The sequence below is a fragment of the Balaenoptera acutorostrata genome, chromosome X (genome assembly GCF_949987535.1).
Source record: "Balaenoptera acutorostrata chromosome X, mBalAcu1.1, whole genome shotgun sequence".
In the NCBI taxonomy this organism is placed as follows: domain Eukaryota; kingdom Metazoa; phylum Chordata; class Mammalia; order Artiodactyla; family Balaenopteridae; genus Balaenoptera; species Balaenoptera acutorostrata.
In genome coordinates, this window is record NC_080085.1 from 60,505,894 (window position 1) to 60,520,568 (window position 14,675).

At 36.5% G+C, this 14,675-nt stretch overlaps 1 protein-coding gene and 1 pseudogene across 4 annotated transcripts in view; one reads left to right on the forward strand and one right to left on the reverse strand.

The window, feature by feature from the left end:
- The window catches only part of EDA (ectodysplasin A), a 354,958-nt gene that overhangs the window by 327,175 nt on the left and 13,108 nt on the right, over positions 1 to 14,675 (forward strand). For all 4 annotated transcript variants that reach the window (XM_028167173.2, XM_028167174.2, XM_057538254.1 and 1 more), the window contains exon 3: positions 13,875 to 13,898. In XM_028167173.2, coding sequence (XP_028022974.1) covers positions 13,875 to 13,898 — 24 coding nt within the window. The remainder of the gene's footprint in view (positions 1 to 13,874; positions 13,899 to 14,675) is intronic.
- On the reverse strand, positions 468 to 1,211 carry LOC103008858 (general transcription factor IIF subunit 2-like; annotated as a pseudogene).

Sequence of the window (14,675 nt, forward strand, 5' to 3'; positions counted from 1 at the left end):
GAGTGAAGTAAGTCAGAAAGAGAAAAACAAATATCGTATATTAACGCATATACGTGGAACCTAGAAAATGGTACAGATGAACCGGTTTGCAGAGCAGAAATTGAGACACAGTAGTAGAGAAAAAACATATGGACACCAAGGGGGGAAAGCAGCAGGGAGGTGGGGGTGGCGGTGTGATGAATTGGTAGATTGGGTTTGACATGTATACACTGAGGTGTATAAAATGGATGACTAATAAGAACCTGCTGTATAAAAAAATAAATAAAATTAAATTTAAAAAATAATAAAATTTCATTTCAACTGTTAAAAAGAAAAAGAATTATTGTTTTAAAAATTTACCTAGAGAAGTTAAAGTACCCGTCATTTTCCCCCTGTAACAGATGGTGCTCAAAGATTCACATATCAAGGCCATTTGCTTAGCTCATCACACTTTAGTTGTTCTGTTAGCAGGCAGGCTTTGAATGTTCTTAATCACTCTTTTCTCCTCCTTGATAATGTCTGTACTCTGGCTTCAGCTCCCATGTGTTTTTGTGGATCCCTTTTACATTTTGAATACCAATTTCTTTTAAGATTTCCTTCAGGTATGACACAGGCTGTTTTGTGATGTCCACCAAGTCCTTAAGATTAATACTGATGTTTCTCAAAAGCTGAAAACAGCATGTCTAAAATGTGTTATCAGCTCGAGCTCGTTTTCCATCTTCTTTCTTTTTCCTTTCATATGCAATATTGTATTGATGATTAGCAACAGGTTTGTAATTGGTTGTCACAACTTTGTTCAGTTGCTGTAATAGCCTTACAGGTTTGGAAGGTTCTTCTATTTGTAATCTCTTTAATCTCATGTACTTTTCACTGGCAGTGGGTCAGCATTCAGCTCTTTGTACCACTATTCCTTCCAGTGAAAGCTTATCCGATGAGCTCTCAGTAGACACTGTTAATGTGTGTCCCCCAACACTTTGCAAGACAAATATATGTACTCTAGGAGCACTGCCTGAACCTGATTTTCCACCAATATCATGAATATTTGCAAGAGCCTCATTCAAAGTAAATGACACCTCCATCCTTCCTTGATTTTTGGCAATCCGCAGTTTCCCAACTTCACCTCTTCCAGGACCTTTAACCCATTGCTGTGACAAATATTTAGGAACCTTCACCAGCCACACTCCGGTGTTCTGTTTGGCGCCGGTCAGGCTGAGTTCCCCTCTTTCCTCCATGGGTCTGTCGCCAACGGAGGCGTGCTGGCCAGAGCAGTGGCCCCAGGAGCTGTGGGGCTGTGGGGCAAGGGACCAGAGCATGGGGCAAGCCCTGGCCGGAGGCTGATTGTGAAGAGCCGGGGTCCACCTGCCCAGATGCTGGGAGCCCGGGGGACTTCTAGGAGTTTTAGAGTTTTCTGTTTTACATTTAGTTCTGTGATCCATTTTGAGTTTATTTTTGTGGAAGTTATAAGGACAGTGTCTAGATTATTTTTTGCATGGGCATGTCCACTTGTTCCAGCACCATTTGTCAAAAAAACTATTCTTTCTCCATTGGATTGCCTTTGCTCCTTTGTCAAAAATCAGTTGACTATATTTGTTTGGGTCTGTTTCTGGGCTCCCTATTCTGGTCCATTAATCTATATGTCTGTTATTCCACCAATACCACACTATCTTGGTTACCATAGCTTTATGCTAAATTTTGAATCAGGTAGTTTTAGCCCTCCAACTTTGTTCTTATTCTTCAATATTGTGTTGAATATTGTGAGTCTTTTTCCTTTCCATATAAAATATAGAATCAGAGGTTTTTGTATCCACAAAATAACTTGCTGGGATTTTTACTTGGAGTTACATTGAGTCTATAGATCAAGTTAAAAAGAAATGACATTTTAACAATACTGAGTCTTCCTATCCATGAACACAGAATATCATTCCATTTATTTAGGCTTTTATTTCTTTCATCAGAGTTTTATAGTTTTCCTCATATAGATCTTGTACATATTCTGTTTGATTTATGCGTAAATATTTCTCCTTTTTTTGGTGCTAAAGTGTTTTTTTTTAATTTCAAATTCCAGTTGTTCATTGTTAGTATAGGAAAGTAATTGACTTTTGTATATTGGGCTTGTATCTCACAGCCTTATTATATTTGCTTATTAGTTCCAGGAGCTTTTTGGTCAATGCTCTGGGATTTTTTACATAGAAAATCATGTCATCTGCAAACAAAGACAGTTTTATTTCTTTCTTCCCAATCTGTATGCCTTTTCTTTTCTTGTCTTACCTTATTGCATTAGCTAGGAGCTCCAGTGTGATGTTGAATTAGAGTGGTGAGAGAGGACATCCTTGCCTTGTTCTCAGTCTTAGTGCGAAGTCATCTAGTTTCTCAGCATAAGTATGATATTAACTACAGATTTTTTTGTAGATTTTTTTATCGAATTGAGGAATTTCCCCTCTATTCCTAATTTGATGAGAGCTGTTATCATGAATGGATCTTGGATTTTGTCAAATGATTTTTCTGCATCTATTGATACAATCATATGCTTTTTCTTCTTAAGCCTGTTGCTGTATGATGGATTAAGTTAATTTATTTTTGAATATTGAATCAGCCTTGTGCACCAGGAATAAATTCCACTTGGTCGTGGTGTATAATTCTCTTAACGTTGTTGAATTTGACTTGCTAATATTTTGTTGAGGGTTTTTGCACCTATTTTCAATGAGATGTTGGTCTGTAGTTTTCCTTTCTTATAATGTCTTTGGCTTTGGCATTAGGGTACTGCTAGCTTCATGGAATGAGTTAGGAATTGTTCCATCTGCTTCTGTTTTCTGCAAGAGGTTGTAGAGAATTGGTATAATTTCTTCCCTAAATGTTTGGTAAAATCCACCAGTGAAACCATCTGGGCCTGGTACTTTCTGTTTTAGAAGGTTATTAACTGTTGATTCAATTTCTTTAATATGTTTAGGCCTATTCAGATTATATAGTCAATTTCTTTAATATATAAACAAGTTATCCTTTACATATTATATGTACAGATTATATATTTCTTCTTATATGAGTTTTGATAGATTGTATCTTTCAAATAATTAGCCAATTTCATCTAAGTTATCAAATTTGTGGGCAGATTTGTTTTGTTCATAATATTATTTTATTATCCTTTTAATGTACATGAGAGCAGTAGTAATGGCCCTTCTTTCATTTCTGATATTAGTAATTTGTGTCTTCTTGCTCCCTTTCTTGGTTAGCCTGGGTAAGGGTTTATCAATTTTATTCATCTTTTCAAAGAACCAGCTTTTCGTTTCATTGATTTTTTTTTCTGTTGCTTTCCTGTTTTCAATTTCATTTATATTTGCTCTGATTCTAATCGTTTCTTCTCTTGGGCTTACTCTGAATTTAATTTGCTCTTCTTTTTCTAGTTTCCTGAAGTGGAAGCTTAGATTAAATATTTTCCAAAATCATTTAGATCTTTTTCCCGTTGCAATATATATGATTTTCCAACTACTTTCTGTTATTGATTTCTATTTTAATTCCATTGTAATGTGAGTATATAGTTTGTATGATACCTATGCTTTTAAATTTGCTAAGGTATGTTTTATGACACATAATGTTTATCTTAGTGAATGTTCCATGTGAACTTGAGAAGACTGTATATCCTGCTATTGTTGGATGAAGTATTTTATAAATGTCAATTAGATCTAGTTGATTGATGGTGCTATTCAGCTCAATATATCCTTACTGATTTTATGCCTGCTGGATATTTCAATTACAGACTGAGGGATGTTGAAGTCTCTATAATAGTGGGTTCATCAGATTTTGCCTCAATTTTGTGACACTCTGTTGTTAGCCACATACACATTAAAGGATCTTATGTCTTGGAGAATTGACCCCTCTATCACTATATAATGCCTCTCTTCCTTCCTGATCATTTTCCTTCCTCTGAAGTCAGCTTTGTCTGAAATTAGCTTGCTTTTGATTAATGTTAGCATGGTATATCTTTCACTATCCCTTTACTTTTAATCTACCTTTATCTTTATATGTAAAGTGTGTTTCTTACAGATAACATATAGTTAGTTGGTTATTGTTTTTTTATCCACTCTGGCAGTTTCTGTCTTTTAATTGGTGTATTTATACCATTCACATTTAAAGTGATTATTGATATAGTTGGATTAATATCTACTATATTTGTAACTGTTTTCTATTCATTGTCCATTTCTTTGTTTCTTTTTCTGTCTTCCACTCTTTCTGCCTTCTCTGGTTTTAATCAAGCATTTTATATGATTCCATTTTCTTTCCTCTCTTATATCAATTATACTTTAAAAAATTTTTAGTGGTTGCCCTAGAGTTTGAGATACACATTTATGACTTATTCAAGTTTGCTTTCAAATAACATTATAGCACTTCAGAAGTAGTGCAAGTACCTTATAGCAGAGTAGTCCCAATTCCTCCCCCCATCCCTTATAGCATTGCTGTCATTTGTTTTACTTATCCATAAGCTATAATCACTGAATACATCTTTGCTATTATTATTTTGAGTAAACTATTATCTATTAAATCAATTATGAATAAGTAAAATAAAAGATTTGATTCTACTTTCATGAATTCCTTCTCTAATGCTCTTCCTTTCTTTATGTAGATCCAAGTTTCTGACCTATATCATTTTCCTTTTCTGAAGAACTTCTTTTAACATTTCTTATAAGGCAGGTCTCCTGGCAACAAATTCAATCAATTTTTGTTTGTCTGAGAAAGTCTTTATTTCAACTTCATTTTTGAAGAATAATTTTGCTGGATACATAATCCTAGCTGGGTGTTTTTTTCTTTTAACACTTTAAATATTTCACTGCACCCTCTTCTTGCTTGAATGTTTTCTGAAGAGAAGCCAATGTAATTTTTATCCTTTTACCCCCCTCTAGCTTCTTTAAAGATTGTCTCTTTGTCTTTGATTTTCTGCAGTTTGAATATGATATGCCTAGGGGTCAACTTTTTGGTATTTGTCCTACTTGATATTCTCTGACCTTCCTGGATCTGAAGTTTGGTGTCTGTCATTACTTTTAGAAAACTCTTATTTGATATTACTTCAAATATTTCCTCTGTTCCTTCCTCTCTTTCTTCTTCTGGTATTCCCATTATGTGTATATAACCTCATTTGTAATTGTACCACAATCTTTGGACATTCTGTTCCATCTTTTTCATTTTTTTTTATCTTTGCATTTCATGTATAAAGTTTCTATTGACATCTTCAAGCTCACTAATTCTTTACCATCAAAGGCATTCCTTTATAGTGGGTTGGTTTTTTGTTTGGTTGGTTTTTTTTTTGATAGCCAACTTTTTATCTTTTAATTCAATGTACTTAAACTTTAAAAAGGTTCACCCATTTCTCCTACACCTCAACACTCACCTCTGGCAGCCACCAGTCTGTTCTCTGTATCTATGAGCTTGGTTTGTTTGTTTGTTTATCTATCTATTTTTTTTAAAATTCTGCATATAAGAGAGATCATACATATGGTATTTGACTTTCTCTGTCTGACTTATTTCACTTAGAATAATGCCCTCAAGGTCCATCTATGTTGTTGCAACTGACAAGATTCCATTCTTTTTTATGGCTGAGTAATATTCCATTGTGTATGTTATACCACATCTTCTTTATCCATTCATCTACTGATGGACACTTAGGTTGTTTCCACATCTTGGCTATCATCAATAATGCTCCAATGAACATGGGGGTGCATGTGTGTGTATATATATATATATATATATATATATATATATATATATATCGGTTAGTGTTTTCTTTTTCTTCAGATAAATACCCAGGAGTGGAATTGCTGGATTAATTGGTAGTTCTATTTTTAATCTCTTGAGGGACCTCCATACTCTTTTCCATAGTGGCTGCACCAATTTATATTCCCATCAACAGTGCACAAATGTTCCCTTTCCTCCAAATCCTCGCCAACACCTGTTATTTCTTGTCTTTTTGATAATAGCCATTCTAACAAGTGTGAGGTGCTATTTCACTGTGGTTTTGATTTGTATTTCCCTGATGATAAATGATGTAGAGCATCTTTTCATTCACTGGTTGGCCATCTGGATGTCTTTGGAAAAAAATGTCTATTCAGATGTCCTGCCCATTTTTAAATTGGGTTGTTTGGGTATTTTGCCATTGAGTTGGATGAGTGCTTCATATATTTTGGATGTTAGCCCTTATCAAATATATGATTTGAAAATATTTTCTCCCATTCAATAGGCTGCCTTTTCATTATGTTGATGGTTTCCTTTGCTGTGTAGAAGCTTTTTAGTTTGATGTAGTCCCACTTGTTTATTTTTGCTTTTGTTTCTTTTTCTTTTGGTGTCAGATTCAAAAAATTATCACCAAGACTTATGTCAAGTAGCTTACTACCTATGTTTTCTTCTAGGAGTTTTATGGTTTCAAGTCTTTAATCCATTTTGAGTTAATTTTTGTGTATGATGTAAGATAGTGCTCTGGTTTCATTCTTTTGCATGTGATTGTTCAATTATACCAACACTATTTATTGAAGAGACTATCCTTTTCCCATTGCATATTCTTGGCTCCATTGTCATAAATTAATTGACCACATATGTGTGGGTTTATTTCTAGGCTCTCTATTCTGTTCCATTGAGCTATGTGTCTATTGTTATGCAATACTATACTGTTTTAATTACTATAATTTTGCAATATAGTTTGAAATCAGGGAGTATGATGCCTCCAGCTTTTTTCTTCTTTCTCAACATTGCTTTGGCTATTTGGAGGCTTTTATGGTTCCATACAAATTTTGAGGTTGTTTGTCCTATTTCTGTGAAAAAAATGCCATTGAAATTGTGATAAGGATTGCACTGAATCTTATATTTCTTTGGGCAGTATGGACATTTTAACAATATTAATTCTTCCAATCCATGAGCATGGAATATCTTTCCATTTATTTATGTCTTCATTTTCTTTCATTAATGTCTTTTAGTTTTCAATATACAGGTCTTTCACCTCCTTGGGTTTTTTTAAATGAAAAAATACTTTATTGTTGAAAAATGCTAACCATCATCTGAGCCTTCTGAGTGAGTCACCACCTCCTTGGTTTACCTTATTTTTAGGTATTTTATTCTTTTTAGTGCAATTTTAAATGGAATTGTTTTCTTAATTTCTCTTTCTGATAGTTCATTATTAGCAGATAGAAACAGAAGTGATTTTTGTGTATTGATTTTTGTATCCTGCAACTTTACTAGTTCTAACAGTTTTTTGATGGAGTCTTCAGGGATTTCTATATATAATATCATATCATGTACAAATAGTGATAGTGCTGCTTCTTCCTTTCCAATTTGGATGCCTTTTATTTATTTATTTATTTTGCCTAATTACTGTGGCTAGGACTTCCAATACTGTGTTGAATAAAAGTAGCAAGAGTGGGCATCCTTGTCTTTTTCCTGATCTTAGAGGAAAAGCTTCCAGCTTTTCACCATTGAGTATGAAGTTAGCTGTGGACTTGTTAGCTAACTTGTCAGCTAATATGGCCTTTATTAAGTTGAGGTAATACACTTTTTGAGAGTTTTATCATAAATGGATGTTGAATTTTGTCAAATGTTTTTTTCTTCATCTATTGAGATGATCATATGATTTTTATCGCTCATTTTGGTAATGTGGCATATCACATTGACTGACTTGCAAATGTTGAATCATCCTTGCATTCCTGGAATAATTCTCACTTGATCATAGTGTGTATGATCTTTTTAATGTATTGTTGACTGGTTTCCTATTATTTTGTTGAGGACTTTTGCATCTATGTTCATAAGGAATATTGGCTTGTATTTTTTTTCTTATGGCATCCTCATGTGACTTGGATACCAGGGTAATGCTGGCCTCGTAAAATGAGTTTGGGAGAGTTCCTTCCTCTTCAATTTTTTGGAAGAGTTTGAGAAGGATAGCTATTAATTCAATTGTCTTTGAATGTTTGGTAGAATTCACCAGTTAAGCCTTCTGTTCCTGGACTTTTGTTTGTTGGGAGGTTTTTGATTACTGATTTAATTTCCTTCTAGTAATCAGTCTGTTCAGATTTTCTATTTTATCATTATTCAGTCTTAATACATTGTATGTTTCTAGGAATTCATTCATTTCTTCTAGGTTGTCCAAATTGTTGGCACATAATTGTAGTCTTTTAAGAGCCTTTGTGTTTCTGTGGTATCAGCTGTAATATCTCCTCTTTCATTTCTGAGTCTGGTTCTGATGCTTGGTTTATCTCTGCAGACTGTATTTTTAGCCTTTTAATATGCCTTGTAATTTTTGGCTGAAAGCTAGACATGATATACTGGGTAAAAGTAACTGAGGTAGGTAGACCAGTAATGTAAGGTTTTATGCTCATCTGACTAAGAGTTAGGCTGTGTTTACTGTTTGCTGTAACTGTGGTGTCAGAGGCTAAAATTGTCTCCATAGTTCTTATCTTAGTCTCTTCATGTGGTCTTTGGATGTCCCTGGAAACTTCTTAAGTAGGGTCTGAGACTTGCAGTAGTTTTTTTTTTGTTTGTTTTTGTTTGTTTAACATCTTTATCGGAGTATAATTGCTTTATAATGGTGTGTTAGTTTCTGCTTTATAACAAAGTGAATCAGCTATATATATATACATATATCCCCATATCTCCCCCCTCTTGCGTCTCCCTCCCATCCTCCCTATCCCACCCCTCTAGGTGGTCACAAAGCACCGAGCTAATCTCCCTGTGCTATGCAGCTGCTTCTCACTAGCTATCTATTTTACATTTGGTACTGTATATATGTCCATGCCACTCTCTCACTTCGTCCCAACTTACCCTCCCCCCTCCCCGTGTCCTCAAGTCCATTCTCTACATCTGCGTCTTTATTCCTGTCCTGCCCCTAGGTTCTTCAGAACATTTTTTTTTAGATTCCATATATATGTGTTAGCATACGGTATTTGTTTTTCTCTTTCTGACTTACTTCACTCTGTATGACAGACTCTATGTCCATCCACCTCACTACAAATAGCTCAATTTCATTTCTTTTTATGGCTGAGTAATATTCCATTGTATATATGTGCCACATCTTCTTTATCCATTCATCTGTTGATGGACACTTAGGTTGCTTCCATGTCCTGGCTATTGTAAATAAAGCTCTGGCAGTGTTTTTAAGGAACCTCCATACTGTTCTCCATAGTGGCTGTATCAATTTACATTCCCACCAACAGTGCAAGAGTGTTCCCTTTCCTCCACATGGCAGTGTTTTTAGCTGTAATCCCCTGTTATACAGGAGTGCTGTTAATGTGATGATAAAGTGTGGGTAGAATGGAAGCATTCATTAGTCTTATGATTAGGCCTCAATCTTTTAGTGTGCCTGAGTTGGGTATTTCCTATCCCCCAGGTCAGTTCAGCTCTGGTAAAACCCCAGTCAGTTAGGCTCTGATAAAAGTTTTCCTTGAGGGCAGACCTTGTTAAAGAGAATAGAGAGGTCTGGATATATTTCAAAATGGCTGCTTTTCCTCTCCCCTTGCTAGAAGGACAAGAGAATTTTTCTCCAGTCTTCACTCTGAGAACCTGGTAGTGCTCTTGCAGGTAAAATGCATGAAAGTGTGGAGAAGCGCCTAAGGCTGGGCCCACTGGGGATTTTTAGCCCTTGAGCTAGTCCACACTGAGCATCTAGCAATTTGTCAATTACAGTTTTAAAGTATTCTTACTGATACTGGCTTCAGCTGCAGGCTTCTTCACCTAGTCTGCTATGAGTCTCCATATCCACCGGTCTGTCTCTCCATCTTACAGAACAGCAGTTTGCCTTGTGACCTCAATTCTCTGATGGATCTAGGAAGTGATTTTAAGTTTGCTCAGTTTTTTCTTACTGTGAATATGGGAGTGATGGCTTTCAAGTGCTTGAAACATGAAGCCAGAAATTGGAAATATATATATTTATTTTTTAATTTTCAAAACACATCTAGAAAAACATGAATCTTTCTGAAGTTTCAGCTTACCTGAAAATATGTACAGGCTGTGTGGCTTTGTGTAATTAATTTAATCCATCTCTTCATCTATAAAATAAGCATAATAATAACTACTTTGCTGGATTGTCATAAGACCTAAATGAGATATGTAAAGCATCTAGCACAGTGCATGGCTCATATATATTCAATAAATTTTAGCTTTAGTTATGGTGTCATTTATCTTCATCAGAACCCTAGGCTTGAATAGAGACAAAGTGTACAAAGTATTCCCTAATTTAGAAGATGAAGAATCAGAAGAAAATGGCCCACTTGCCTATTGTCAGTTTGTGATTGAGTCAGGACCAGACTCAGGCTAGGACTGCTGCTGGCTTCCATGGCCCTGATGCTATTACAAAACCCCCTTTTCTTAATATCAGAGAGCAAACAGCCTGGCCACATTGATCAAAACCTGTCAGATCTCAAATTTACTACTATAAAAGCAGTTCCAAGGACTGCACAGCTGTCTGTCCCACTCTGATGTATTTGTGGGGTTTGCCTGCAGAAAGCATGATGGTTACAAGTAGAGGGTATTAGAATGATAGAGAAATGTAGACTGTTACCACGGAAACAGACATGTGACAGTGGTAGTGCTCTGAGTAGGCATGAAAAAGGTTCTGAAGCGTATAGAGAAAATAAATCAATATATCTAAAAAGGTATAGAACTCAGCAGAGGTTACTGCTTTTGCTCTGGTCAAGATGCTCATATCTAATATGGGATAGTTCTAGCTCCCTGGTATTTTCTCTCTAGAAGACGGGAAACCACAATGGCCTCAAACAAAAGAAATGAGAATGGCAGATATAGAACCAGGGCTTAGAGGACCATGTTGAAACTCATAAGAATTATTTACTGGCCATGGTGGTTTTCCGTCTTCTAGAGAGAAAATACCGGGGAGCTAGAACTCCTATACTGCTGAAATGATGTACTCACTAGCACCTATGGGAAGTGCGATACAATCTAAGGATAATCTTGTCTATATTTTTTCATCCTCATTTTTTTCTGAGGGATATGCCAAATGTCCACTGAATAGATGGAAGCTCTCTGGGAGCCCTTCTGTGACACAAGAAGAAGTGGAAGATAGGGCTTTGAGCCCCTGTTATGCTCAGCACTCTTCATGGCATGGCCATTTTGGAAAATAAAGATAAAAATTTTAGTTAGCTCCTTGCCTCCCACTGTATACCAAATCTATACCAGATTAATTAAAGATTTAAATACGAAAAATGAAATCATGAAAGAACTAGAAAAAAATATAAAGAGCTACCTATATAATGCTGGTGTATCCAAATTTAAAATGATAATGTAGAAATGTAGTTATTGACATAGAAGAAAGTTATCAAACAACATTTTTATTTGATCCCACTTTGTAAAAATACATATTTATATGCATAGGAAATTTCTAGATATGCAGAAAATGTTAATAGTGGTTATTTGTGAGTAGTTTTTTAAGCTATTTTTTTCCTTTTGCTCCCCTTTTCTATGTATGTATGTGTGCATGCATTTAAGTATGTATAATGAGTAGGTATTTCTGGTATAAAATAATAAAAGTTAACACAATTTTTTTAACATCTTTATTGGAGTATAATTGCTTTACAATGGTGTGTTAGTTTCTTCTGTATAACAAAGTATGTCAGCTATACATATACATATATTCCTATATCCCCTCCCTCTTGCTTCTCCCTCCCACCCTCCCTATCCCACCCCTCTAGATGGTCACAAAGCACCGAGCTGATCTCCCTGTGCTATGTGGCTGCTTCCCACTAGCCATCTATTTTACATTTGGTAGTGTATATATGTCCATGCCACTCTCTCACTTCATCCCAGCTTACCCTTTCCCCTCCCTGTGTCCTCAAGTCCATTCTCTACGTCTGCGTCTTTATTCCTGTCCTGCCCCTAGGTTCTTCAGAACCTTTTTTTTTTAAGATTCCATATATGCGTGTTAGCATACAGTATTTGTTTTCCTCTTTCTGACTTACTTCACTCTGTATGACAGACTCTAGGTCCATCCATCTCATAAAAGTTAACGAAAAATTTTTAACTTCCCTTTCCCTCTTTTCCCTTGTAGATATAGGTCAAACTTCCCTTGTAGATATAGGTCAGACTTCCTCCAGGAGTTTATTTTTCCTCAACTAGCCAGTATAATTCCTTAAGTCTCCCCCCTTTAGTACTTTCTTATTCAACTGTAAGTTCTCTGAGGAGAGTTGTGTTTCATTATTTACTGTGCCTTCCCTAGGTGTGCTCAATAAGGACTAGGTGTATGGTGATCGTCTGATTTCCTCAAAGCCTGATTTGAAGTCTGATGTAATAGTACTTACCCTTTAACCAGCTGAAATGGTCAGAAACTTGGCCAGGGCTAACACAATCTGTCTATGAGGCCAATGGCTGCAATGGCTGTCATCTCACTGCTTTCCCAGGCTGAGGTGGCTGACTGGTTGGCTGGTAGCTGGTTGATGGGGTTAGGCCTTTCTGTGTAAATCCTTCCCCAAACAGCTTTCTGGTTCAAGGAGGTGGCCCTTCTCAGGCTGCCTCTTAGTCAGTAGTATCTGTGTAGCTGTGCTTCCTTGCCAGAACCTCTGTGTACATTCTCAGAAGCTCTCAATGTTGTTAAAAACATAAAAGATAGGCAGTAAAGAAAGAAGAACAAGAACTGGGAGGAGAGAAAGAGAGAAAAAATGAGGATAAAAGAATGGAGGATCCATGACCTTAAGTGCAGCAGGTTGCTTAACCCAACCATAAACATCCCCTGCGCATAATAATACCTACTGTTGCACGTGAAATTACTTTGCCAGGGAAGTCTACGCTGACATTGGTTTTCGAGGGACCTGTGCAAGCTCTGATGGCCACGCTGGCAGCCCTCCAAGTTAGAGACTTTACTGACTTCTGATTGAAGTCTGCTCAGACAGAATCTTTGATAGAGTCTGCTTTTATAGGTAAAGATCATTCCAAGCTTGTTGCAAGAATAAAATGAGATGATAGATGGAAATAGATTTTTTAGTCTATAAAACAATATACAAATGCTGGTCTTTTTGTGAGCTCCTGAGGGCACTGACAGGGGTTTAATGTTGTCCAGTAGGGTCTTCATGGGAGTTTGGAACAGATTTTTAAATATGTGCACCTAAAGAAAATCAAATCCACCTACAGAATGAAGTGAATTGAGTCCCCAGTAAGGAAAAGCATGCCTGCATGTCTGGGAGACACCTAAACTGTGTATGTCTGAGGAGTGATTGTTACCTAACTATATGAGAAAAGCCTTGGGTTTTCTGAGTGCCCTCAATTGATTAGAAATGTTTTCTTTAGAAGTAATTCCCCAGAAAATGCTTGTGATTTCATTGTCGATGAAACTGTTGACACTTCTTTTAAAGTGTCTGTTAACTTATGTTAAATTACAGTGGGAGTGCATGTGGCCCCCAAATGAATGTATTATGGTTGCACTGTTTTAATAACTAACAATTTGAATAACGATAAGGAAGTGACTAAAAAGTAAACTGCCGCTGCTCTGCTCCTTCCATGAAAATGACCCTTTTTTCCTTCCAGCTTCAACACATGAGACTTCACATCAGTTCCTGACCTGAATGCGTGACTCTTCAATCTCAGGACTTGCATAATTAATGGAATGCCGTCCTAAGGTTGTTGAGTTCTGCATTTCTGGGCATTTCATCTTTATGGCGAAGTACCCATTCCCTCACTCCAAAGACTAATAAGCCTGAAAGACTTTTCTTCCTAGGGAAGAATCTTCCTTGTAACTTTATTGTTACAACAGTCAGAGACAGATTGGGGAGGTTTGATAGTTGGGCGATACCTTGCCAATAACCTGACCCTTGGCATGGGGCTCCCTCAAATTTGCAGTGTCTTGGGGATTCCTCCTGTGACTGTCTTGAAGAATAAACACTTTATGTTAATTTCCAGTGACTTAATTTTCCATTTTCTCTTTTTAACAGGTCCAGTTAAAAACAAGAAAAAGGGTAAGTCAAGCTCCTGATTTTGTAAAATTGCTGTCATGTCTTTTCTAAAATTAGAAGAAAAAATCAAGGGAGAAGGATTTTTATATTCGTTCAACGCTGGTTGTCCATTATTTTACTCAATCACGTGTGATCTTCTTGAGTATTGTAGCTTCCAAGGAATAAGAAATATATATATCATTTTTCAGTGATGATCCATGAAAGATAGAATTGCTTCCTAGCAACACATGAAAGTTGTTTTTGCTTTTCTTTCTTGCTCCCTCTTCCATACAATTCATTTTACATCTCTTTCCTTCATTCTTCCTTACTCTTTCCCCTGCCCTTCTCCTTTCTCCCTTTTTTCCCCTCCTTTATCAAATCAGTGGCCAGGTATGAATGAAGTCCTGAGACTGCTTGTAGGGACTAGGTATACTACCTCCTGAAAGATGTCAGTACCCTATTTTTTGGCCTAAAAGCTATCCCTCTCTTATTTCTCAGATAGTCAGGGAAGGTATTTCTTGCTCTGGGGTTTCAATATCATTTTCTCTGTGATGGAAAAACTCAGCTGTAGTAGTACCCTGATCATTTAGTCTTTTCCAAGAATCTCCTAGTTGAGTGGATCCATTGTGCCATTGTTGGGTCTGTAAGTCTCCAGTGTACTTGCAATGGGAATGGCCCACAAGTTTGTACGAGTGCTTGCCTGCTTGAAGAGGAGAACCCAAAGACAGAACAGGTTCCAAAAGACAGGACCAGGCAATGTGGTCCACTCCTTAGGACTAAGAGAACCAACCACGAAACCAG